This window comes from Typopeltis vanoorti, chromosome 11 (assembly GCF_054136105.1).
Source record: "Typopeltis vanoorti isolate ZY-2024b chromosome 11, IOZ_Tvanoo_1.0, whole genome shotgun sequence".
Lineage (NCBI taxonomy): Eukaryota > Metazoa > Arthropoda > Arachnida > Uropygi > Thelyphonidae > Typopeltis > Typopeltis vanoorti.
In genome coordinates this window covers 104,043,930-104,063,535 of record NC_143559.1, presented here as the reverse complement: position 1 = coordinate 104,063,535, position 19,606 = coordinate 104,043,930, and the positions used below count along the sequence as shown (strand labels likewise).

Here is a 19,606-nt window from a genome sequence, read left to right as displayed (position 1 = left end):
TGTCTGCTTAGGCAGGTGTGGGGATACTCAAGCCCCCAGCTGTCAGACTGTGTTGCTGAGTGGATCCCATTGGGGGAGGTATGTGTGGTAAAGCTCCAGATGAAAAACCACAACTTGGCTGTGATGCAAGCCTATGCACCTAATCTGGAGTCAGAATACTCTGACTCCAGATCATGTCTACCACCCTGTCAAAAGCAGCATCCACTTCCTAGAGGAAGTGGATGTGGCTTTTGACAGGGTGGCAGACATGGAATCAGCCCTGCTAATGGGCGACTTCAATGCACATGTTGGAACAGATGACCAGATGTGGAGGGGTGTGGCTGGGAGAAACAGAGACCCTGACCTTAACACAAATGGGTTGAAATGATTAAACTTTTGCTGTACTAACAGCTTGTCCATAATGAATACCTTCTTTCAGCACCGAGAAGTCCATAAGTATACCTGGTATAGGGATACAGTTGGACAAAGGTCTCTGATTGACTTCTTTATAGTCTCAGCAAACCTATTTCCCTCAGTGCTGGACATTCGTGTGAGGAGAGGAGCAGAACTGTCAACTGACCACCACCTTGTCTGCACTCTATGGCTTCAGAAACCAGATGCTACCATCAATGCTGGTAGGCCTACGCAGCTATACTGAGTGAAATGAGAGGCACTAAAAAATGAGACTGTGGGGAAGAATTTTGCAGATGACATTTCCTCCAGGTTCAAAGAGATTCACAAGCATACTGCAGATGTTGAGGAGGAGTGGGAGCTGTTCAGAACTGCTGTCACTGCCTCTGCACTCTCATGCTGTGGCAGAAAGCAGCTCGGAGTGGCGACAGGCAGTGAGAAAAAAGACACCTTGGTGGAACCAAGAGGTCCAAAAAGCTGTCCGGGCAAAAAAGGATCTGACCCTAACATGGCTTAGGGTCAGATCACCTGAGATGCATTTCCAGTACACTGAGGCACGAAAAGCTGCTGCTGAGGCAGTAAAGACAGCAAAGCAGAAGGCTTGGGATCCTTTGGAGAAAGATTAGACTCGTCCTATGCAAATGCAAACAAAGTATTCTGGCAGACCATCTGCTGCCTTCGAGGGAGGAAATTGTGCACAGCAAGGGCAATTAACGCTTCTGATGGTGCACTTTTAACAACCAAGAAGGACATCCTCCACAGATAGAGGGGAATACTTTGAGAGCCTTCTTAACCCAGGTGGCCCAGCAGTTGTGGACATCCAAGAGGTGCAGATCGGGGCGATGACTAGTGTCACAGCAGAAGAGGTTAATTTAGCAATAAAATCGCTAAAATCGGGCAAGGCTGCTGGTGATGATGAAATTTGGCCCGAAATGCTAAAAGCCTTAAATCGAGACGGGGGGGTTCTCTGGCTGACTCGAGTGTGTCAGGCTGCTTGGATATCTGGGCAAGCACCAAAGCAATCACAGACAGGCATAATAATACCAGTCTTCAAGAAGGGAGACCAAAGAGATTGTAGCAACTATCATGGCATCTCTCTGCTCAGCCTGCCTGGGAAAGTATATGCTAGGTGCTTGGAAAGAAGGTGCAGGAGCATAGTTGAGTCAAAGTTCCAGGAAGAACAATGTGGCTTTTGTCCTGGTAGAAGCACAACTGACCAAATCTTCACTTTAAGGCAAGTCTTTGAGAAATCTTGGGAATATGCCAAGACTGTCTACATGTTTTGTGGACTTGGAGAAGGCACATAACTGGGTTCCTCGGGATAAGCTTTGGCAAGTAGTACAGGAGTTATGGAGTGAATGGCCAATTATTAGCTGCCATCAAGTCCCTGTATGAATGCCCGGAGATTTGTGGCAGGGTAAACAGCACAAAGTCTGAACCTTTCAGTCTCCATTGGCCTCTGCCAAGGGTGTGTTCTGTAACCCTCCTTTTCATAATATTTATGGAGTGGATTGATAGGCACAGCCGAGGCTGTGAGTGTGTCAGAATTGGAAGATGTAGCATTTGACGTCTTCTTTTTGCAGATGACCTAGTTCTGCTTAGTTCTTCCACAGATGACCTCCAGCAGACCCTGGATAGGTTTGTAGCTGTTTGTGCAGAAGCTGGAATGAAGATCAGTGTGGCCAAAACTGAAACATTTGTGATCTCAAGACAACCATCCAAGTGCACTCTACATGTGAGTAGAGTCCCACTGAGGCAGGTGGAGAAGTTTAAATATCTTGGGTCCATATTCACGAGTGAGTGATGGAAAGTGGGACGAAGAGCTAGATACTCGGATTGGTTCAGCAAGCACAATATTGCAGGAGCTTGGCCGTTCGGTAGTATTGAAGTGGGAGCCAGTTAAGCCAGAAGACAAAGCTGGCTGTCTTCAATACAGTCTATGTCCCCCATCCTCACCTATGGTCATGAGAGTTGGGTAATGACCGAAAGAATGCGGACACAAATCCAAGCGGCTGAAATGAGGTTCCTTCAAGGGGTTGCGGGGCTGACAAGACTCGACAGAGTCAGAAGCTCTGCAATTCGGGAAACCCTCAATATTCAACTGCTGCTTCTCCGTGTTGAGAGATCACAGTTACATTGGTACGGGCACCTGGTCGGAATGCCACAAGAGAGGCTCCCCCCAGCAGGCCCTCTTTGCCAAGCCAGAGGGTGGGAGGACATGTGGAAGGCCAAGGACTTGCTGGATAGATTATACCCAAAACCTTGGGTTGACACGTTTGGGAGTCCCACTAGAACAACTGAGCTTGGTGGCGGAGGATCGTGACCATTGGAAGTTCCTCTTGCAGCTGCTTCCCCCCACAATCCAGTTAGGAAAGGTGAGCCTTGAAGATGAATGAATATATATATAAAAAACCAAAATCTTGTACAAATTTATCCCAACGTAACCACTGGTCTAAGGATATTATTAACAATTCCTGTTACCACAGCAAGCATGGAAAGAGGTTCTTCTAAGCTTAAATCGATTGAAAATTATTTGTGAACAGCAATGACCCAAGAAAGATTGGTTGGTCTAGCAACTATATTGATAGAGGCGGACATAGCTTATAATTTAAATTTAGTAGAGCTTATAAACAGTTTTATTGTGCGATATCCCCGTAGAGCAAATAATTAATATTATGTAATTGTTTTGCATTAATGTTTCTCTTGTAATAAAAACAAAATAATAATTGGAGTTTTTCTTATATTTTTGTCTTGAAATCCATCAGGGGAGATATTTAATTGTTTGCCTCAGGGTGCGATCTAATCTGGCGATGGCCTTGATTACTGGTAAGTTTTGCTTGAAATAAATAATGACACTATTTGGGTAGGATGCACACAAGGAACTGCTCTCTAGGCCAGAAATAGCAATATCGAATAGGAGATTCTTGGTAAGTCATACCACTTTCAGTTTCTTCCTGAAAACTTCAGTTTTTGAACATCCTAGCATATATCTTGCACCCCAATTTTTTAGCCTTAATTTTGGGAAAAAAGTGCAAGTTATATTTAAGTAAATATGGTAGTAAGCCTACATAAACACAAAAATATTACACAATTTTCTTTGTGCTTCTCACAATCACAAGCTCTGATAAACAACTGCTAACCTGCTGTTCTACTGTTGGTTACTGACTGTTGCTGAGAGTGCTACCAACCAGAAAAGACAAAATATTGCTACGAGTCTGTCAAAATTCTGCTACACTACACTGAAATAATGTTTGCTTGTCAATCGCTGCAAGATAATGCACTACAGGAAGCTCCAAACCTCCCTGTCATCACACATTTGTAATCAGGCAACTGTTGATATTGACCTTATATACACATTCAAAACTGTAAACAATTGTTGAATAATAAAACAATAATGTAGGCATAATTACTGTAAAGGGAGAAAAGTCACAAAACAGAAAAATGTTCTGGGTTCGGGCCGGGTGCATAAAAAAGTTCTGCGGCCGGGCCTCGGCTAAATTTAACCACTGAATGGATGATGATGATGTGAAGTAGCATGTTAATATGATATTCATCCTCTAATGATGAGTCTGCTCCCAGACTCATTGATAGAATATAAATGGTTGTCTTTTGTAATATACCGTCTGAGAAAAAAAAAGATAAGTTCAGATATTAATTATTAGCAAAATAACTTACCATAAATTTTAGTCTGGATTGGTTGTGATTGAGTGTGACATGTTTGCTTCTAGAGTTTATGGAATTTATTAAGTTTGAAGTACTTTTCAAACACAAGGAAGAGTACAATGAAAGTTAGTTGGTAGTGCCAAGATCAGTTTTATTTTGTGGAACATTTTTCAAGAATATTTTTCAATTTCTTGCATTTCACCAAAATTTACTTAATTAGTAATACTGAGACTGAAAGCATATTAATTATCAAGGTTGTTAGAAGGTTTATAGTAAATTTTGTGTATAATAATAATCAACAGAGGCAAATATTGCAATAAGATCTAGGTCAACCAGATGCATGGTGTGAAAATTGAGTATGTGTTTAGTGGCATGGATTTTACTAAGATGGTCCATTGTTGGGAATGTAACATGTATGCATGAGCAAACGTGGCAAATGCGTTTGTTGAGACATTACACAAGAGAAATGAGAGAGAGTAAGGGTCTGTAGAAAGTATGACATGTTAATGGACTGTGGTATTTTGAATAAAAGTGAGGAACCAGAAGTGAAGAATACCAGATGAAAAGCAATGATGGATGTAAGAAGACTAAGAATGATAGCCAGAAGAGTGAGTGTGAGAATATTCATGTTGAAAATGCAATTGTGAATAAGGAAATTATTAAAAAAAGAAAGAGAGTAATTGCAGAAGTGTGCCTGTCCAATAAAGTAAGAGCTGGTGTGACTGTGGGAACAGAAAAAAAAAAGTCTGACCAATGGAGCAATAGTGGAAACGATTCCTGGAATGTAAGAATTAAATGATTAAGGTAAGGAATGAGATGAGACACAGAATGAAACTACATGTATGGTGGATACAAACAGAAGAGTGCAAAAGATAAAATGAAAGATCTGTAAACAATTGCTGTTACATGGAGAAAAAGTAGCAGCAAATGACCCAAGAAAAGCATTATATGGAGATTCTATTATGAAAGGTATGGTGGACAAGGTCTGTTTTCCAGGATGAAGAATAAACAAGGTGATTGAGGCACTGGATATGAGAAGTAACTGTGCAAGGGAGTTAGTGGTTGTGGCTGGAACGAATGATTTGGTTGTGCATGTGTGTAATATGCCTCAGCGAGTACAAAGGACAACAAATCAGAATGGGATAGTTAGTATAAGGCATCAAAATAGGGATGGGACAAATGGGCTTCTGCAATTCATGTATACTAATGCCAGAAGTATTAGGAACAAGAAGGAAGAATTTCTGGCCTTGGTTGCCACTTCAAGGCCACAGGTTATTGGCATTAGTGAAACATGGCTGACAGAAGATGATATAGCTAATGGGATTGAATGTGAGGGGTATGGTGTGTTCAGGAGTGACAGGGAGAATAAAATGGGGGGAGAGAAGTGTTATTGATGATAGCTGATGAGCTGCAGCCAAGGAGAATAAAAGTGGAACTGCAGGATAGAGAAGAGTACATTTGAGGCTATTTGGTGTGAGATTAAGACTAGCAGAACAAAATATACAGTTGGGTGTTGCTATAGACCAGGTGATGGAATAGATGGTGGAGATAGTATGCATAAGCAAATAGAAGAAATGAGTGGAAGGAGGGTAATTATTATGGGAGATTTCAACTATGGTAACAATGATTGGAAGGAGGAGGAGAGGACACATGGGAGGAAGGAATTGGATTTTATGTAGTTATTAAGGGATAGCTATCTGCGACAGCACGTAATGGAAAATACTAGGGGTCAGAGAGTGCTTGACCTAGTAATTGCATTTGAGAATTTGGCCATAACGAATATGGCCACGTTGCCACTAATCGGTGAGAGTAATCATAGGATGCTTGACTTGGGAGGTGGCTAAAGGTGTGGAATTTACAATTAAGACAGGGTACATGTGGAATTATCGGGCTGGTAAGTATGACAAGTTTAGGAGTTTAATTGGTTCAGTGCCATGGCATGTAAAACTGCAAGGGCTGGATGTTGATAGTTCATGGGAGGTGCTTAAGAAGTGTTTGCAGGAGGCAATGGCTGACTGTATACCTAGAGTCCGAATAATAAATCAAGTAGGGTTAAATGAATGAATAACACCATTAAGCTTGAGCTGCAAAAAAAGAAACAACTGTGGAGGGAACTTAAGGAGAAAGGTGACCGGCAGGCACATGAATGGTATAAAGCACAGGCCAGAAGGGGGTAACGAGTGTGGTAAGAAAAGCAAAAGCGGATTATAAAAGAACATTAGCCATGCAGGCTAAAGAGAATCCCAAACAGTTTTTTCAATATGTTGCAAGTAAAAGAAAAAATGTATATGGCAGAATGATTTTAAAGAATGCCGATGATAGGGAGGTAACCGAATCAGTTGATATAGCGGAATTACTGAGCGAGCACTTTGCAAGAGTATATCATCCAGGTGATGACATTGCAGGAATGAATGAACCAATAGCTTATATGGGAATTGTGGTGAATGAAGTGGAGGTGAATAGTCTATTACAAAACTTCAATGTCAATACATCATGTGGGATTAGATGGTATACCACCTCGTGTTGTTCGTGAAGCGGCTAAAGAATTATCAGTGCCCTTAACCATTTTGTTTAATTTGAGTCTCGGGTCTAGGTCAGTCCCGAGGAGGTGGAAAGAGGGGAAAATAGTTCCACTGCATAAAGGAGGTTCCAAGACTGTTGTTGCAAATTACCGACCGATCAGCATATCAGGGATCGTTGTCAAGGTCTTGGAGAAAATAGTCAAGAGGAAAATACAGGATTGGATAGATGAAAATGGGATACTGTATGGGAGGACAGCATGGTTTTGTGAAAGGTAGATCGTGCCTCAGTAACTTGCTCACGTTTTATAACACAGTGACGGCTGAACTGGATAAGGGTAATGGGTTTACAGAGATTCTGCTGGACCTTGCTAAGGCCTTTGACAGGATGCCACATGGAATTCTAATCAGTAAACTGCAGCATATGGGGATGGATATGGGGTTGGTGAGATGGATGGGAGGGTGGTTGATGGAGAGATATCGGAGAGTGGTTTATTCAGGAGTAGAGTCCAAAAGACAGCCTGTGACTAGTGGTGTGCCGCAGGGTTCTGTTCTTGGACCACAACTGTTAAATTTGTTCATTAACGATATAGGAAAGGATCTGAGAGGAGGTGTTCATTTGTTTGATGATGATGCAAGGTTGGGTAGAGCAATAGTGAGTGAACAGATGTCAAAATTTTGTAGGATGATTTGGATAGTTTGGAGGACTGGGCTAAGGAGAATGGATGTCAAATTGATGTGGCAAAATGTAAAGTTGTGCATTTTGGGGTGATAAGACCCCATCTAGACTACTGTGCCCAGATATAGGCACCAGGGTTTCTTCTTGATGGGAAGAAGGTGGAGAGGATCCAGAGACGAGTGACCAAGATGATAGCAGGTCTATGGAATGAACCTTATGAGAACAGGTTGAAGATTTGTGGGTTGCAGAAATTGGTTGATAGGCAGAAAAGGGGTGATATGATTGAGACATTCAAATTACCGAAGGGTTTCTATAAGATTAATTCAGAAGATATTTTTGAGAATAGGACTGGTGGTGGGAGGACTAGGGGCCATGCATGGAAGCTGGGAAAGAGTGTGGTTAGCAAGGGTGTTAGAGCTAGGTTTTTTCGTTGGAGAGTGGTGAACGAGTGGAATAAGCTGCCAGTCTGTTGTGGGTACCATGACTGTGAATGAGTTCAAGGCGAGGTATGATAGATACTGTGTGAATGTCGAATAGTTGTTCTTGACATAATGTTAGGGCCTCCCTCGATGAGTCTATCGACTCCTTGGAGTTGCTTGTAATAATAATAATAGGAAGAATGCGAGCATGGTTATCAGGAGATTGAGGAGAGTGAAAGACAACAGTGTGGTAGGAAGAGGAGTTTGTAGCAAACAAGGTATCAGTGGAAGTCAGAGATAATGTAAGCGAGCAGGAGAGTGGACTAGGTGAGACTGATGTGGTTGTGAATGGAGTGAATGTGAGAAGAGCAGATTCTGAAAGCAGTAATAAATGCATAATGGGATGGTCAGCATAGGATGGGCTGGAATACATAGGGGGATACATGGGACAGAAGGGGAGCAGACAGAGTAAGTGAAGAGAAGTCTTCTCATTCTCACAAATGAGGGGGGGGGAGGAGGAACGCAGGTAGTTATAGACCAAGAAATTAATTGCTATGCTTATTTAAGAATGCCAGGAGTATCTTTTTTTCTGATACTCGTGGCATTCGTAAATAAACACAGCAATTAATTTCTTGGTCTATAATCACCTGTGTTCCCCCCCCCTCATTTGTGGGAATGAGAAGACTTCTCTTCACTTACTCTGTCTGCTCTCCTTCTGTCCCATATACCCCTCCCTATACTGTATCCCCACTATGTATTCCAGCCAATCCTATGCTGACCATCCCATTATGCATTTATTACTGCTTTCAGAATCTGCTCTTCTCGCATTCTCTCGATGAAACTGTTGCATTGATTGAGTTTATGTGCCTAGAAATAGTTAGAATAAGTGAAACATGGTTGGATCAGAATGACATCTTGACAGGAATAGAAATGAATGGATATGATTTATCCATCATCTATCATCAGCAGCAGCACTCCCCCTCTTTCCCTTGTTTTTCCTATCTTCACAAATGACAGAGGGGAGTGCTGCTGATGATGATAGCAGGAGAATTATGTCTGCACAAGGTTAAGAACAATGGGAAACAAGTGGCAGTGATTTTGAAGCAGTAAACAGGCCAGGGTATGCGAGACAAAGAAATGTATAGGCAACTTGGCTTAGTGAGTAAGTGAAGGGTGATATTATGGGTGACATCAATTACAGCAATATTAATTGGAATGAAGAGATAGTGTCAGGGAATAAGGAGAATTAATTTCTAGAGTTCTTAAGGGACAACAATCTTAGACAATATGTAAAGGAGGGCACACAAGGTTTAAGAAGGATGTGACTGTAATTTTCCCTCAGTTGGTGAGTAACCATGAAGCGATCACCTAAATTGTATGACATATGAGAACTTCTAGAAAGGAGAAATACATGGAACTACAGGACTGGTGATTATGAAAAGCTTAGGAAACAACTGAGTAGTGTGGAAAGAGGAATTGAGTGGGAAGGAGATATACTGCGTGGGAATTGATCAAGAGCTATTAAACAGCAGCAATGCCTGAGTGTATTCCAAAGGTGAAAAGGATAAACAAGATAGACATAAAATGGATGAAGCAGGATATTTTGAAGAATAAGACCCTGTTGAGGAAACACAAGATGAATGTTGGTAATGAACAGTTGAATGAAGGGTACAAAGAGTAGACCAGAAAGGTGACTCAGTTAGTAAAGGCAGCAAAAGTGCAGATGTGAAGAAATTAAAAAATCAAGCTAAGAAAAATCATAGTGAGTTCTTTTGATAGGTGGCAAGTATAAGAAAATATGACTATGGTGGGATGATGCTAGTTGATACTAGCAGATTTGGTAACCAATGTGGAGGATATAGTTGAAGTATCCAATGATCAGTTTATTAGTATATTTCATTCGTGAAGTGCATCTAATAAAGCTGCAGTGTAGAGAGTATACTGGAGGAGAAACAGATGTAAATGAGCAGGAGGTATATGAAGAATTAAGTAAACTTGATTTTTAGCAATAGGACACAACAATATATTGCCATGTGTCTTGAGAGAATACTCCACGGCAGATATTCCCAAACTTTTTTCAACCATTTACCACTCTACATTACCAAGCTAAGTTGATGTACCACTAAAGGGTTTCAACCTTGGGCAGGGGAGGTTACTTTTTTCCCACGGTCATTAGACACCTTGAAGGTTTATGGGTATAGAGACTGCATGGTCAATATAAAGCTGTTTCTTTGCTGTATTTATATGGAATGAAATGATATCAATACGAAATAATGGATGAAAATATGGAACAATTATGAAGTGATGATAATAAAAATATACATGATATAACACTCATACTCTATTCTGGACTGTGGAATATGAATCTTGTGTTGATCTAACTGTTAAGTTGATACGGAACATTCTAAGAAAAGTAGTGACTATTTCAAAGGTGGTGCTTACATAAAGATTTCTACAGACTAATACATACTGATATATATTGACTGATGTTTCATTGGACATTCATAGATGCCAAATAAATAACATTAAAAATAAATGAATAACGAACTTGAATAACAGAAATAAGTTTCTGTTGTATTATCTCATTTTTGAACAGTATGTTACATTTCCAATCAACTGAGCAGTGGCTCACATAACACAGGTGGTATGCATACTGTACTTTGGGAACCCCTGCTCTATGGAATTAATGACATCATTGACACACCTCTTCAACATGAATCTTGCAACAGGGCAAGTCCCTCCCCCATTTGTAAAGTGGAAAAATTTTTTCCCACTTTACAAATGGGGGAGGGGAGAGGAATGGAGATTTGACTGAGGCCACAAATTATAAGCCAGTCTGTGTGTCTGGAAATAAGAAGTTAGAGAAGTTGGTGAGGACTAGGATTCAGAAGTGGGTTGATAATAGCAGTATTCTTCATGATGGTCAGCATGGGTTTGTTGGGAGGGGGGGAGGTCATGTTCTAGTAATCTGTTTAAGTATTATAAAGAAGTGACAAATTCGTTCAATAAAGGGCACTCACTCCCTCCCTACCATTCTAGTTTTGCTCATTCTGTTATTTCCATATTTAATTTTTCATCTTCACTAAAAATTGTGACTGTCTAAATCAGCCAAGATGTTTAACTTGCTTTCTATAGGTTTTCCATTCAGAATGCATGTCTATAATGATATACTTGGATTTTTCACATTTCTAGTATGTTATCTAATCCCATCTGTTTTAATTTAGCCTAGCCTTTGATAAACTGTTACAAGACAAGCTAGTAGCTAAATTAAAACAGATGGGATTAGATAACATACTAGAGAGTTGAATAGCTGATTGGCTGTCAGACAGGTATCAGCATAATGTGTATACAGAAACTGAATGGGTTAAAGGCATGGTTTGGTCTTTTTGCATGAGAAGGTATAGACCTCCACGCACCCCCCAAAATGAGCCTTTGACTCCATGGAGGTTATATAATAATAAAAATCTGTTCCCTCTCCTAATTTTTCTTACAATTCAGTATCTGTGCTCTCAATTCTTTGCTTGACAACTTTCCTGTTTTGCTTCTAACCCAAGCTATCAGGGTTCATACATAATTAATTAAACACTGTCTTTTACACAGCTAGTTGAGTGTTTTGATTAATTTCTATCATTCCATAGAAATTTGTTCAGTTGACTCACTCCATACCATGCTAGTTTTGCTTATTCTGTTATTTATCTCCATATTTAATTTGTCATCTTCACTAAAAATTGTGCCTATCTAATCAGCCAAGATGTTTTACTTGTTCTATAAGGTTCTCCATTCAGGATGCAGTTGAGGTTTTCAATGCTTCTACGCATTTTTCACATTTTATTTCTGATTTTATGCAAAACTTTTTATAGCAGTTATTCAATAGTTATTGAATCCTATAGATATCAACTGCATAAACTGAAGAGCTGAGATTAGCATCTCCAAGTTTGATATCATTTTCAATATCACTTTTCTTCATAACGTGATCTATATAGATAACAAATAACATTGTAGATAGCGTGCATCTCGTCTTATAGCTGATTTTACAGACCATCTTTAACTAATCCAATTCTAATAGTTGCTTATGTATTGCAAGACAACTTTCATCTTGACACCTTGTCCTATATCTTTTCCAGATCATCATCATCATCTTCCTTATACCCTCTTTTACCTTGCGGTGTCGAGGGTCCATTGATCATCGGACCTCACTCCATTTACAGGATAAGGTGGTCAGCCTTATGCCACAGTGTATCCTATGGCCTGTAGTGTTGAGTTCTCAAGGCCAGTTTGCCTGCTTTGCGGGATGAAAAACCCCAGAATAAACTGGGGAAAAAACCCTGCTGTCCATGCCCAAGACTGGCTAACTTGGCTATGGCTGAGGAAGATCCTTCAGCTCCTCACATCACCGACGGGAATCGAACCTAGGACACTCCTTCCCCAGGCATATGGTTGCGAAGCGCATAGCCACTAGGCTAACCGCGCGGACCTTTTCCAGATCTATAAAACAAATATAGATTCCTATTATATTCCAATGGTTTCTGAACTATTTGTCATAAAGTGAAAATATGATCCTGACAACTCTGATTTGGCCCGAACCAAGCTTGTTCTTCTACAAGCTTTCCTCCCCCCACTTTTTTTGTTACTCTCATTTCAAGTATGCTTACATCAATCTTACCCGAGCCACTCTGTATGGATATTCTCTTAATTCTCACATTTCCTCCCCCCCCCATAGAAATTATGAATTATGCAACACAGCAAACAGTAAAATTTTAGATCTCCATATTTCACCATTTCTGGTTCAAATATCATCTAATAAATCCCTCTCCTAAACTAGTATTAAGATATCACTATCAACAATAACATTTCTTGTGGGGTGAATTTGTGCACATCATCATCTTGTAACATGGTATCAGTAATGACTAGTCCCTGATCCTGAACAAAAATCCTGCGGACAAATTACCATTATTAGCATTACGATTTTTCCAATCCCCCCCCCCCAAATTTCTGTAAGTCTCTGGTATTCATTTCCTGCTCTAACTTCAGCTACCTTTTCTAATGACTTGAAAAATTCCATAGATGCTTCTTCTATGGGACTATGGGCACAAACATGCCTCACTTATTCTTCATTTTGATGTTTGCTAATATCACTACTTGAAATTGCCTGCCAATGTATTATCTTTATGATTAGTGTTAAATACTATAGCTACCTCCTTCCTTTCTCCCATCACTACTGCATGAATATAATGACATCTTGTAGTTTTCATTTATAAGAATCTTGCCTAATTTTGTCTTTGTTTCTGTAACACCAATTTTGTCAATGTGGCATTTCTCTACTTATCCACTTTTCTTTCCATTGATATGTCTTACAATTATGGTGCTTATCTTGAGTTGTACTAATGTTTTCTGTAAAATAAGATGCAGATGGAATTGGATTGGTTATTGATTCCCAAAGGGGAAAAAAAAGACCAACTAAGTTGACAAAAAATAAAAAAGAAGAAAAAAGCTAGTTTAGTTGCAAAGGAAGAGATAATCTAGAGAAGATGGATCTCAGCTTTATATGCCATGGGGGGAATGAAGAGGATAGGTACTTTATATTATTTGGTCATCTAAATCAACCATCTCTCATTGTTTCAATTCTACAATAAGGTTTTGTTACAAAATGCTAAACTTTATAGCAATATATACCTGATATGAATATGAACTAATAGAGATCGTGTGAGAGGGGTGGACATTGGCTAAAAATGGGTCATAGACAGGTTCAAGGATAGGAAGTAATGGGAGTTTGATTAGAACAATCAGTTTTGGCATTAATTTGTTTTAATTCCATATTGTTGTGAATATATGTTAGCCATATGGTTGTTTCCTGTAAACTGTTATGGATCTGTTCAGTCAGTGTGTGATCAAGCTTTCTTTTGAAAGACAGACTATTATTATATTTTTTTCAATTGTCATTCAGGTTCTGAATCAACAATGACTGGCTAATGTTAAATGCTAAAGTTCTCTAATGTAATAAGCTATGCAACCAAATGAAGAACACGCATTATATTACACATTATTACAGGATACAGGACACACACACCACCCTTTTTTTTTCTTTTTAATGTTTAAAAAGAAAAATAAAGTAAAAAGAAAAAAACCTAATGTTTTAAAAGTGCATTTCAGTATCATAAGTAGGCTGAAGGTAGATAATTTGAGAATCCTATTCTAACAAATCATGGAACTTTTTCAGGCATCCAATAAGTAGGTAGTGGTTTGACACCAGATAATAAAAATCACGTTTCACCTAAGAATTTCTCAAACATCCATTCAGTGAGATTTCAATCTACAGTCACAACATGGAAAGAATACGATATTTCTTTCAATAACATTTCTTGTGGGTGAATTTGTGCACATCATCATCTTGTAACATGGTATCAGAAATGACTAGTCCCTGATCCTGAACAAAAATCCTGTGGACGAATTACCATTATTAGCATTACGATTTTTCCAAATCCCCCCCCCCAAAAAAAAAAATTTTCTGTAAGTCTCTGGTATTCATTTACTGCTCTGATGTTGAGAACAAGGACTAACTTCAGCTACCTTTTCTAATGATTTGAAAAATTCCATAGATGCTTCTTCTATGGGACTATGGGCACAAACATGCCTCACTTATTCATCATTTTGATGTGTTTGCTAATATCACTACTTGAAATTGCCTGCCAATGCATTATCTTTATGATTAGTGTTGAATACTATAGCTACCTCCTCCCTTTCTTCCATCACTACTGATGAATTTCTCAAACATCCATTCAGTGAGATTTCAATCTACAGTCACAGCATGGAAAGAATACAATATTTCTTTCAATAACATTTCTTGTGGGTGAATTTGTGCACATCATCTTGTAACATGGTATCAGTAATGACTAGTCCCTGATCCCAATCAACCAACCAGGCCAAAGAATTTTGCTCAAAGTGCTATATACAGAAGTTGTTGGGAATTGAACCAATTGCCATGCTTTCAATTGCTCTATAATTTTTTATTCTACACTATTAGCCATTAGTATGGTTGGTTGGCAGAGCAATATTAACAGATGGTTCAAAACCAACTCAAAAAATTTTGGAATGCTTATTGATGTAATGGCATACAGCAATAAACATTAGTTTTAGTCTGCTATTGCACATTTAGAATGAACATGCACCCCTTTGATTGTAAAAGACAGTTTGAATGTCTTCAAGGAAAAAAGAATCTGAGCATTTTGCAATTGACAGCAACTTAAATGATTTCAGTGGTAGTTACAATTTTTCTCTAACAAACCAGTCAAATCTGCCAAAGAATACACAATCAACAGATAAAATTACTGTGGAGTGAACAGCTGATGGTGCAGTACAGTACTGAGTGTAGAATGGTCTCCTGTGCAGTCTTGCGACTCCATGGATGTGCTTGTCATAATAAGAAATAGATGAGGTATATAGTAAATTTATGACCACAGATGTTGAGGGAACTGCTAAGGCTATGTCAAACTCCATAATATCAGAATTTAAGGTACATAGTACCACAGCATTATACCTATGGATATAGGATACAATAGTAGTGATACTGCCATGGTATCCTATACATGCCTTGAAGGCACACATCAGGAATTTGATGATGGTTATACCTATAGCAATTTGTTTGCTAGTTTATTATAGTGAGTCTGTTATAGTGTTTGCTATAGTGACAGTCAACTATATGACTGGATATCATTCCAGTAAAAAGGATTACTTTATAATCACATTAACTTTGCAAAATCTCATTCATTTTCAAGAATAAATGATTTTTTGCATATCAGTTTGTTAACTTCCCAAAGTCTTACATTGCCAACACATGACACTGATGTGTTATAGGTTTTGTAACATTAATGTGCAAGTTGATTTCTAAAAAAAAGCATTTTTCTCCCCTTCAGGCTCTGGATTTTTGTTCTCACAGCAGGCAATTTTCATTGCATGACATAAGACTACCACTATATTTTAATGGCCTAAAAGTTTTAAAAATAGCATATTCTTGATATCTAGGGAATTCCTAGATTATGTAATCCCTTGGCATGTGCACACAGAGTGCTAATGTGACGCAAGTTTATAACCTTTGATGAATGGGACTAGTGGGGAGGGAGGGATGTCACACGTACACACAAATTACACTACAAACACATTAACATAGAGAAGTAACAGAGGAGTGAGAATTACATTCACTGGAGTACAAACAAAAAAGGTAAATATGGATGATTTTGATCATGCCAAGGGATTACATAATCTAGGAATTCCTACAAACAAAAAATCTACACTTCATTCTCTTTGCTCATACCCACCTTATATACAGCTTCCAGGAATAGCCTCTCGTTCTCTCCATCCCCAGATATCCTATGAAAAATCCACATTAATCTGGTAATTACCCCTCACCAAGCTATACATTTTAACCATGTCTTTTTTTTCCTCCTATCCACTAGTCTCTGTAATTTGTATTGTCAATCTGTCCTAATATTTCACATTCCAGGGATAAGAAACTGACTTAGTCAATCCTCTCCAACAACTCATCCTTATGAAAACCATTCACCAAATTTGTACACAGTAATCCATATATGGCCTGATCAAAGTCTTGTACAATGGAATCATAACATCCTTACTTCTACGTATCAATGTTCTCAGCATCATTCCCATAATCAGCTGTGTTGTCCTCACAATTTTAGCAAAATGTCCACAAAATTTCAAGTCCCTATCCACCATCATCCCATTCCCAGATCTTTCATCTCCTCCACTTCCTCTAAAATATCTCCATAACTAATACCTGCTTTCTCTCTCTGTTTTTTTTTTTTTTTTTTTTTTTTTTTTTTTTTTTTTTTTTTTTTTAGATAGAGGGCACCTAATTAGGACTTTAATCTGTGTTGTTGCTACAATTTTGTTAAACTAGTCCCTTTGTTACATCATGTTGTTGTAGTCTCGTGTACTATGACAAACTGTTTTTTGTGCTCTGAAGATGCTGGTTATAACAATCAGCGAAATATCAGCAATAAGTCAATAAATAATTATTTACTTTCTGTGTTCTGATATATACCGTCAAAATTAAACAACATAATGTTTATATAGTTAAGTCAAGAGTTTAACTGTAAAAGTTGCTCAACTTTAGTTCTTTTTAAAGAACTAAAGTTGAGCAACTTTAGTTCTTTTCTTACATACTGTTCTTTCCAATGAAATATTCATTTTTATCTACCTAAATAACAGTCAATGTTATTTATGTAAGATAAAATTTCTTGCATCTTTTCTCCATGTGAACTTAGGCACATCTTTATGTTAGAACATAGTGTTAGTAATGACTAATCCATATTCTCAGCATAAATCTAGCAGGTACTTACCATTATTAGCCTTTCCCCTTTTCTCCAAATTTTTCCATATGCCTTATGTGATTCATTGCCTGCTCTGCTATTTAGCTCTCCAACAAAGACCACTTTTCCATTATGTCAGTTACTTGCTCTTATGACTCAAAGAATTCCTTCACTTCTTCCTGAGAGCCTTCTGTGTGACCATAGGCCTTGTCCAATTCCCCATTTTAAAGTTTGGCTACATAACACTACCTTAAATTGCCTTCTGCTCAAGACGTTTATCTTCATGTTTGTAGATTTATGCCTATAAGGCTTTGGACTGAACTTTTCTGGTTTGTTACAGTGAATGATCTTTTTTTTATAAAGGTGTATGCTGTGCTATAGTGAAGGTTGATTTGTGTATAACTAATACGTTTTGTAGTATAAAAATTTTTCCAATTGCATAATTTGATATTTGTTTATTTTATTTAAATTAAATAAATGTTTATTTAATTTAAAATGTTTACACTATAAAAACACATTGGTTATACATGTTATTACCAAAATTACTTATGATTAAAACAAAATAATAATAAAAAAATTGGAAATGACCCCCCCCCCCCCAAAAAAAAATTAGCTGTTGCATATACATTATGCACATGCAAAACTATCACACAATAACCTCTGTAAAAGGCAAAAATACTGATGTACAATTACATAAACTGGATGATTAAAAGGAACAGCACCCAAAGGATAACCTAATAATACATCACTCAATATCTTTTTTTTAAACACAATTTTAAATACTACTACTACTACTACAAAAAAAAAAAGCAACACTTACAGCATTTTCATCATTATCCACTTTATCTTTACAGCTTTGTACTACATGTTCTAAGGTTGAAACCCAACTCTTCTTATCAGCAAAGTTCATTGTCATGATATACAGACATCTGCAAAGTAAATATCAGTTTTCATCGTCCATTATAATTATTAAAGTGCAACTAACTAATATACATATATATATATAGATAGATGTAATCACAGTATAGTTGCCAAAAATACTGACAAGACACTTTGGTATTTTCTCATTTGTAACTGTGATACAAAATAAAAAATTTGGTCTTCCACATCAACATGCAAGTTAATAAAGGGGCTTATTTTATGCCAAATAAACCATTAATCATGGTCTCCAGCAATGTCATGACCTTTGTCTTGAAATCAATGTCACTCTAAACACAATGCAAAAGAAGAGAAATAATGAAAAATAAGCTCACTTTAAATAAGGCATATAAGCCATTCAACTTAAAGGTTACCACATCTTAAAAGTGTACAATTTTAATTGCACTATATTAAATTTTTACATTTAAGATAGGTCTTTAATTTATCTTTAAGTTACAAATTTACTTTTAAATATTATACCAAGCTAATTTTTTAAAATGCTTAAGAAAAAAAATGTAACTACCTGGATGGCCAACAGGTCGTATGAGGCAAATATTCAATTTTTAGAACAAAAGGTAGATCAGATTTTGCTGTACCAATGAGCTCAGTTGGAGACACTGCACTAGTCACAATAACCTCTCCATCTTGGAAGGCCAAATCCATTTCATCAACAGCACTATCTGTTTCAACTTGTTCCTTGCAAATGTATAATACCGTACCTACAAGACGCACATATTTTTTTTCCCATCCTTGTTTTCCATTGCTAAAAGAATTAATTTGAAGATTAGATTAACACCAAATTCTTTTAGAATTAATGAAATAGCAATGCATCAAACTGTTATTATGATGAGGTAAAAAAATAAATGCTCCTATTTTGTTCAAAATATTGTCATTCCTGCTGGTCAGTGATTCAGTAAGTGGTATTTTCTTAGTAAAAAAAATACTAGTTTATCACAAACTAGTGTGCATGCCTCTATAATTGTTTCTTGGTTCTTCAATAAAGAAGTATATACGACTAAAACTTACATAATATACAACAGCTGTAAAATGTGCCTCTTCAGTTTAGCAGTTATTAATATTATAACCTTACTTTTTTGATACAGAACTCTAGGTTTTCTTTATTTGGTAATATAGGTTATTATTTCAGACAATCTAGGTCTCTCTTTGTGTGTGTGTGTGTGTGTGGTTTATCCAAACTTTCCTAGTCTAACAGTGTATGTTTAGACTCAGTATTACATTTGTGATACTATGCTTTGCTAATCAATGTGAACTACACTGTTTACTTAGTTGGTATTCACTGGTACATGTAACTTAGGTACATGAGGATAGTCATATCAAAGGAAGCAATTGTGAATGAGGTAACCAATCTTACTAGAACTAGTGAGTGACCATGAGGTGTCACTTGAGTGGCAGTCAGCCATATGAGGAATGGATATATGTGGAACTACAAGACTGTTGATTACAAAGAGCACAGCATAATTGTATGGGAAGGAGAGTTAGGAAGGGAATTAGTGCTATTCAGACACTGGTCAACAGATATCTTAACAATAGGAATGTCAAGAGGTCAAACAAACTAGGTACAAAAATGGATGAATGAAGAAACTAAACAGACAATCAAGAAGAATGTATTAATGAGATACCATAAGGTGAATAGCAATCACTTGAATGAGGAGTATATAAGGAGTGGATTAGGAG

The 19,606-nt window shown here is 37.7% G+C and overlaps 1 protein-coding gene across 1 annotated transcript in view; it reads right to left on the bottom strand.

Annotated features, from left to right (window-relative positions):
• LOC150101893 (citron Rho-interacting kinase-like) overlaps positions 1 to 19,606 on the bottom strand; it is a 594,274-nt gene that overhangs the window by 112,279 nt on the left and 462,389 nt on the right. Inside the window, exons 30-31 of the mRNA XM_090400165.1 lie at positions 18,435 to 18,674; positions 17,814 to 17,922 (exon numbers count right to left, since the gene is read on the bottom strand). Of these exons, the coding sequence (XP_090256291.1) occupies positions 17,814 to 17,922; positions 18,435 to 18,674 (349 nt within the window). The remainder of the gene's footprint in view (positions 1 to 17,813; positions 17,923 to 18,434; positions 18,675 to 19,606) is intronic.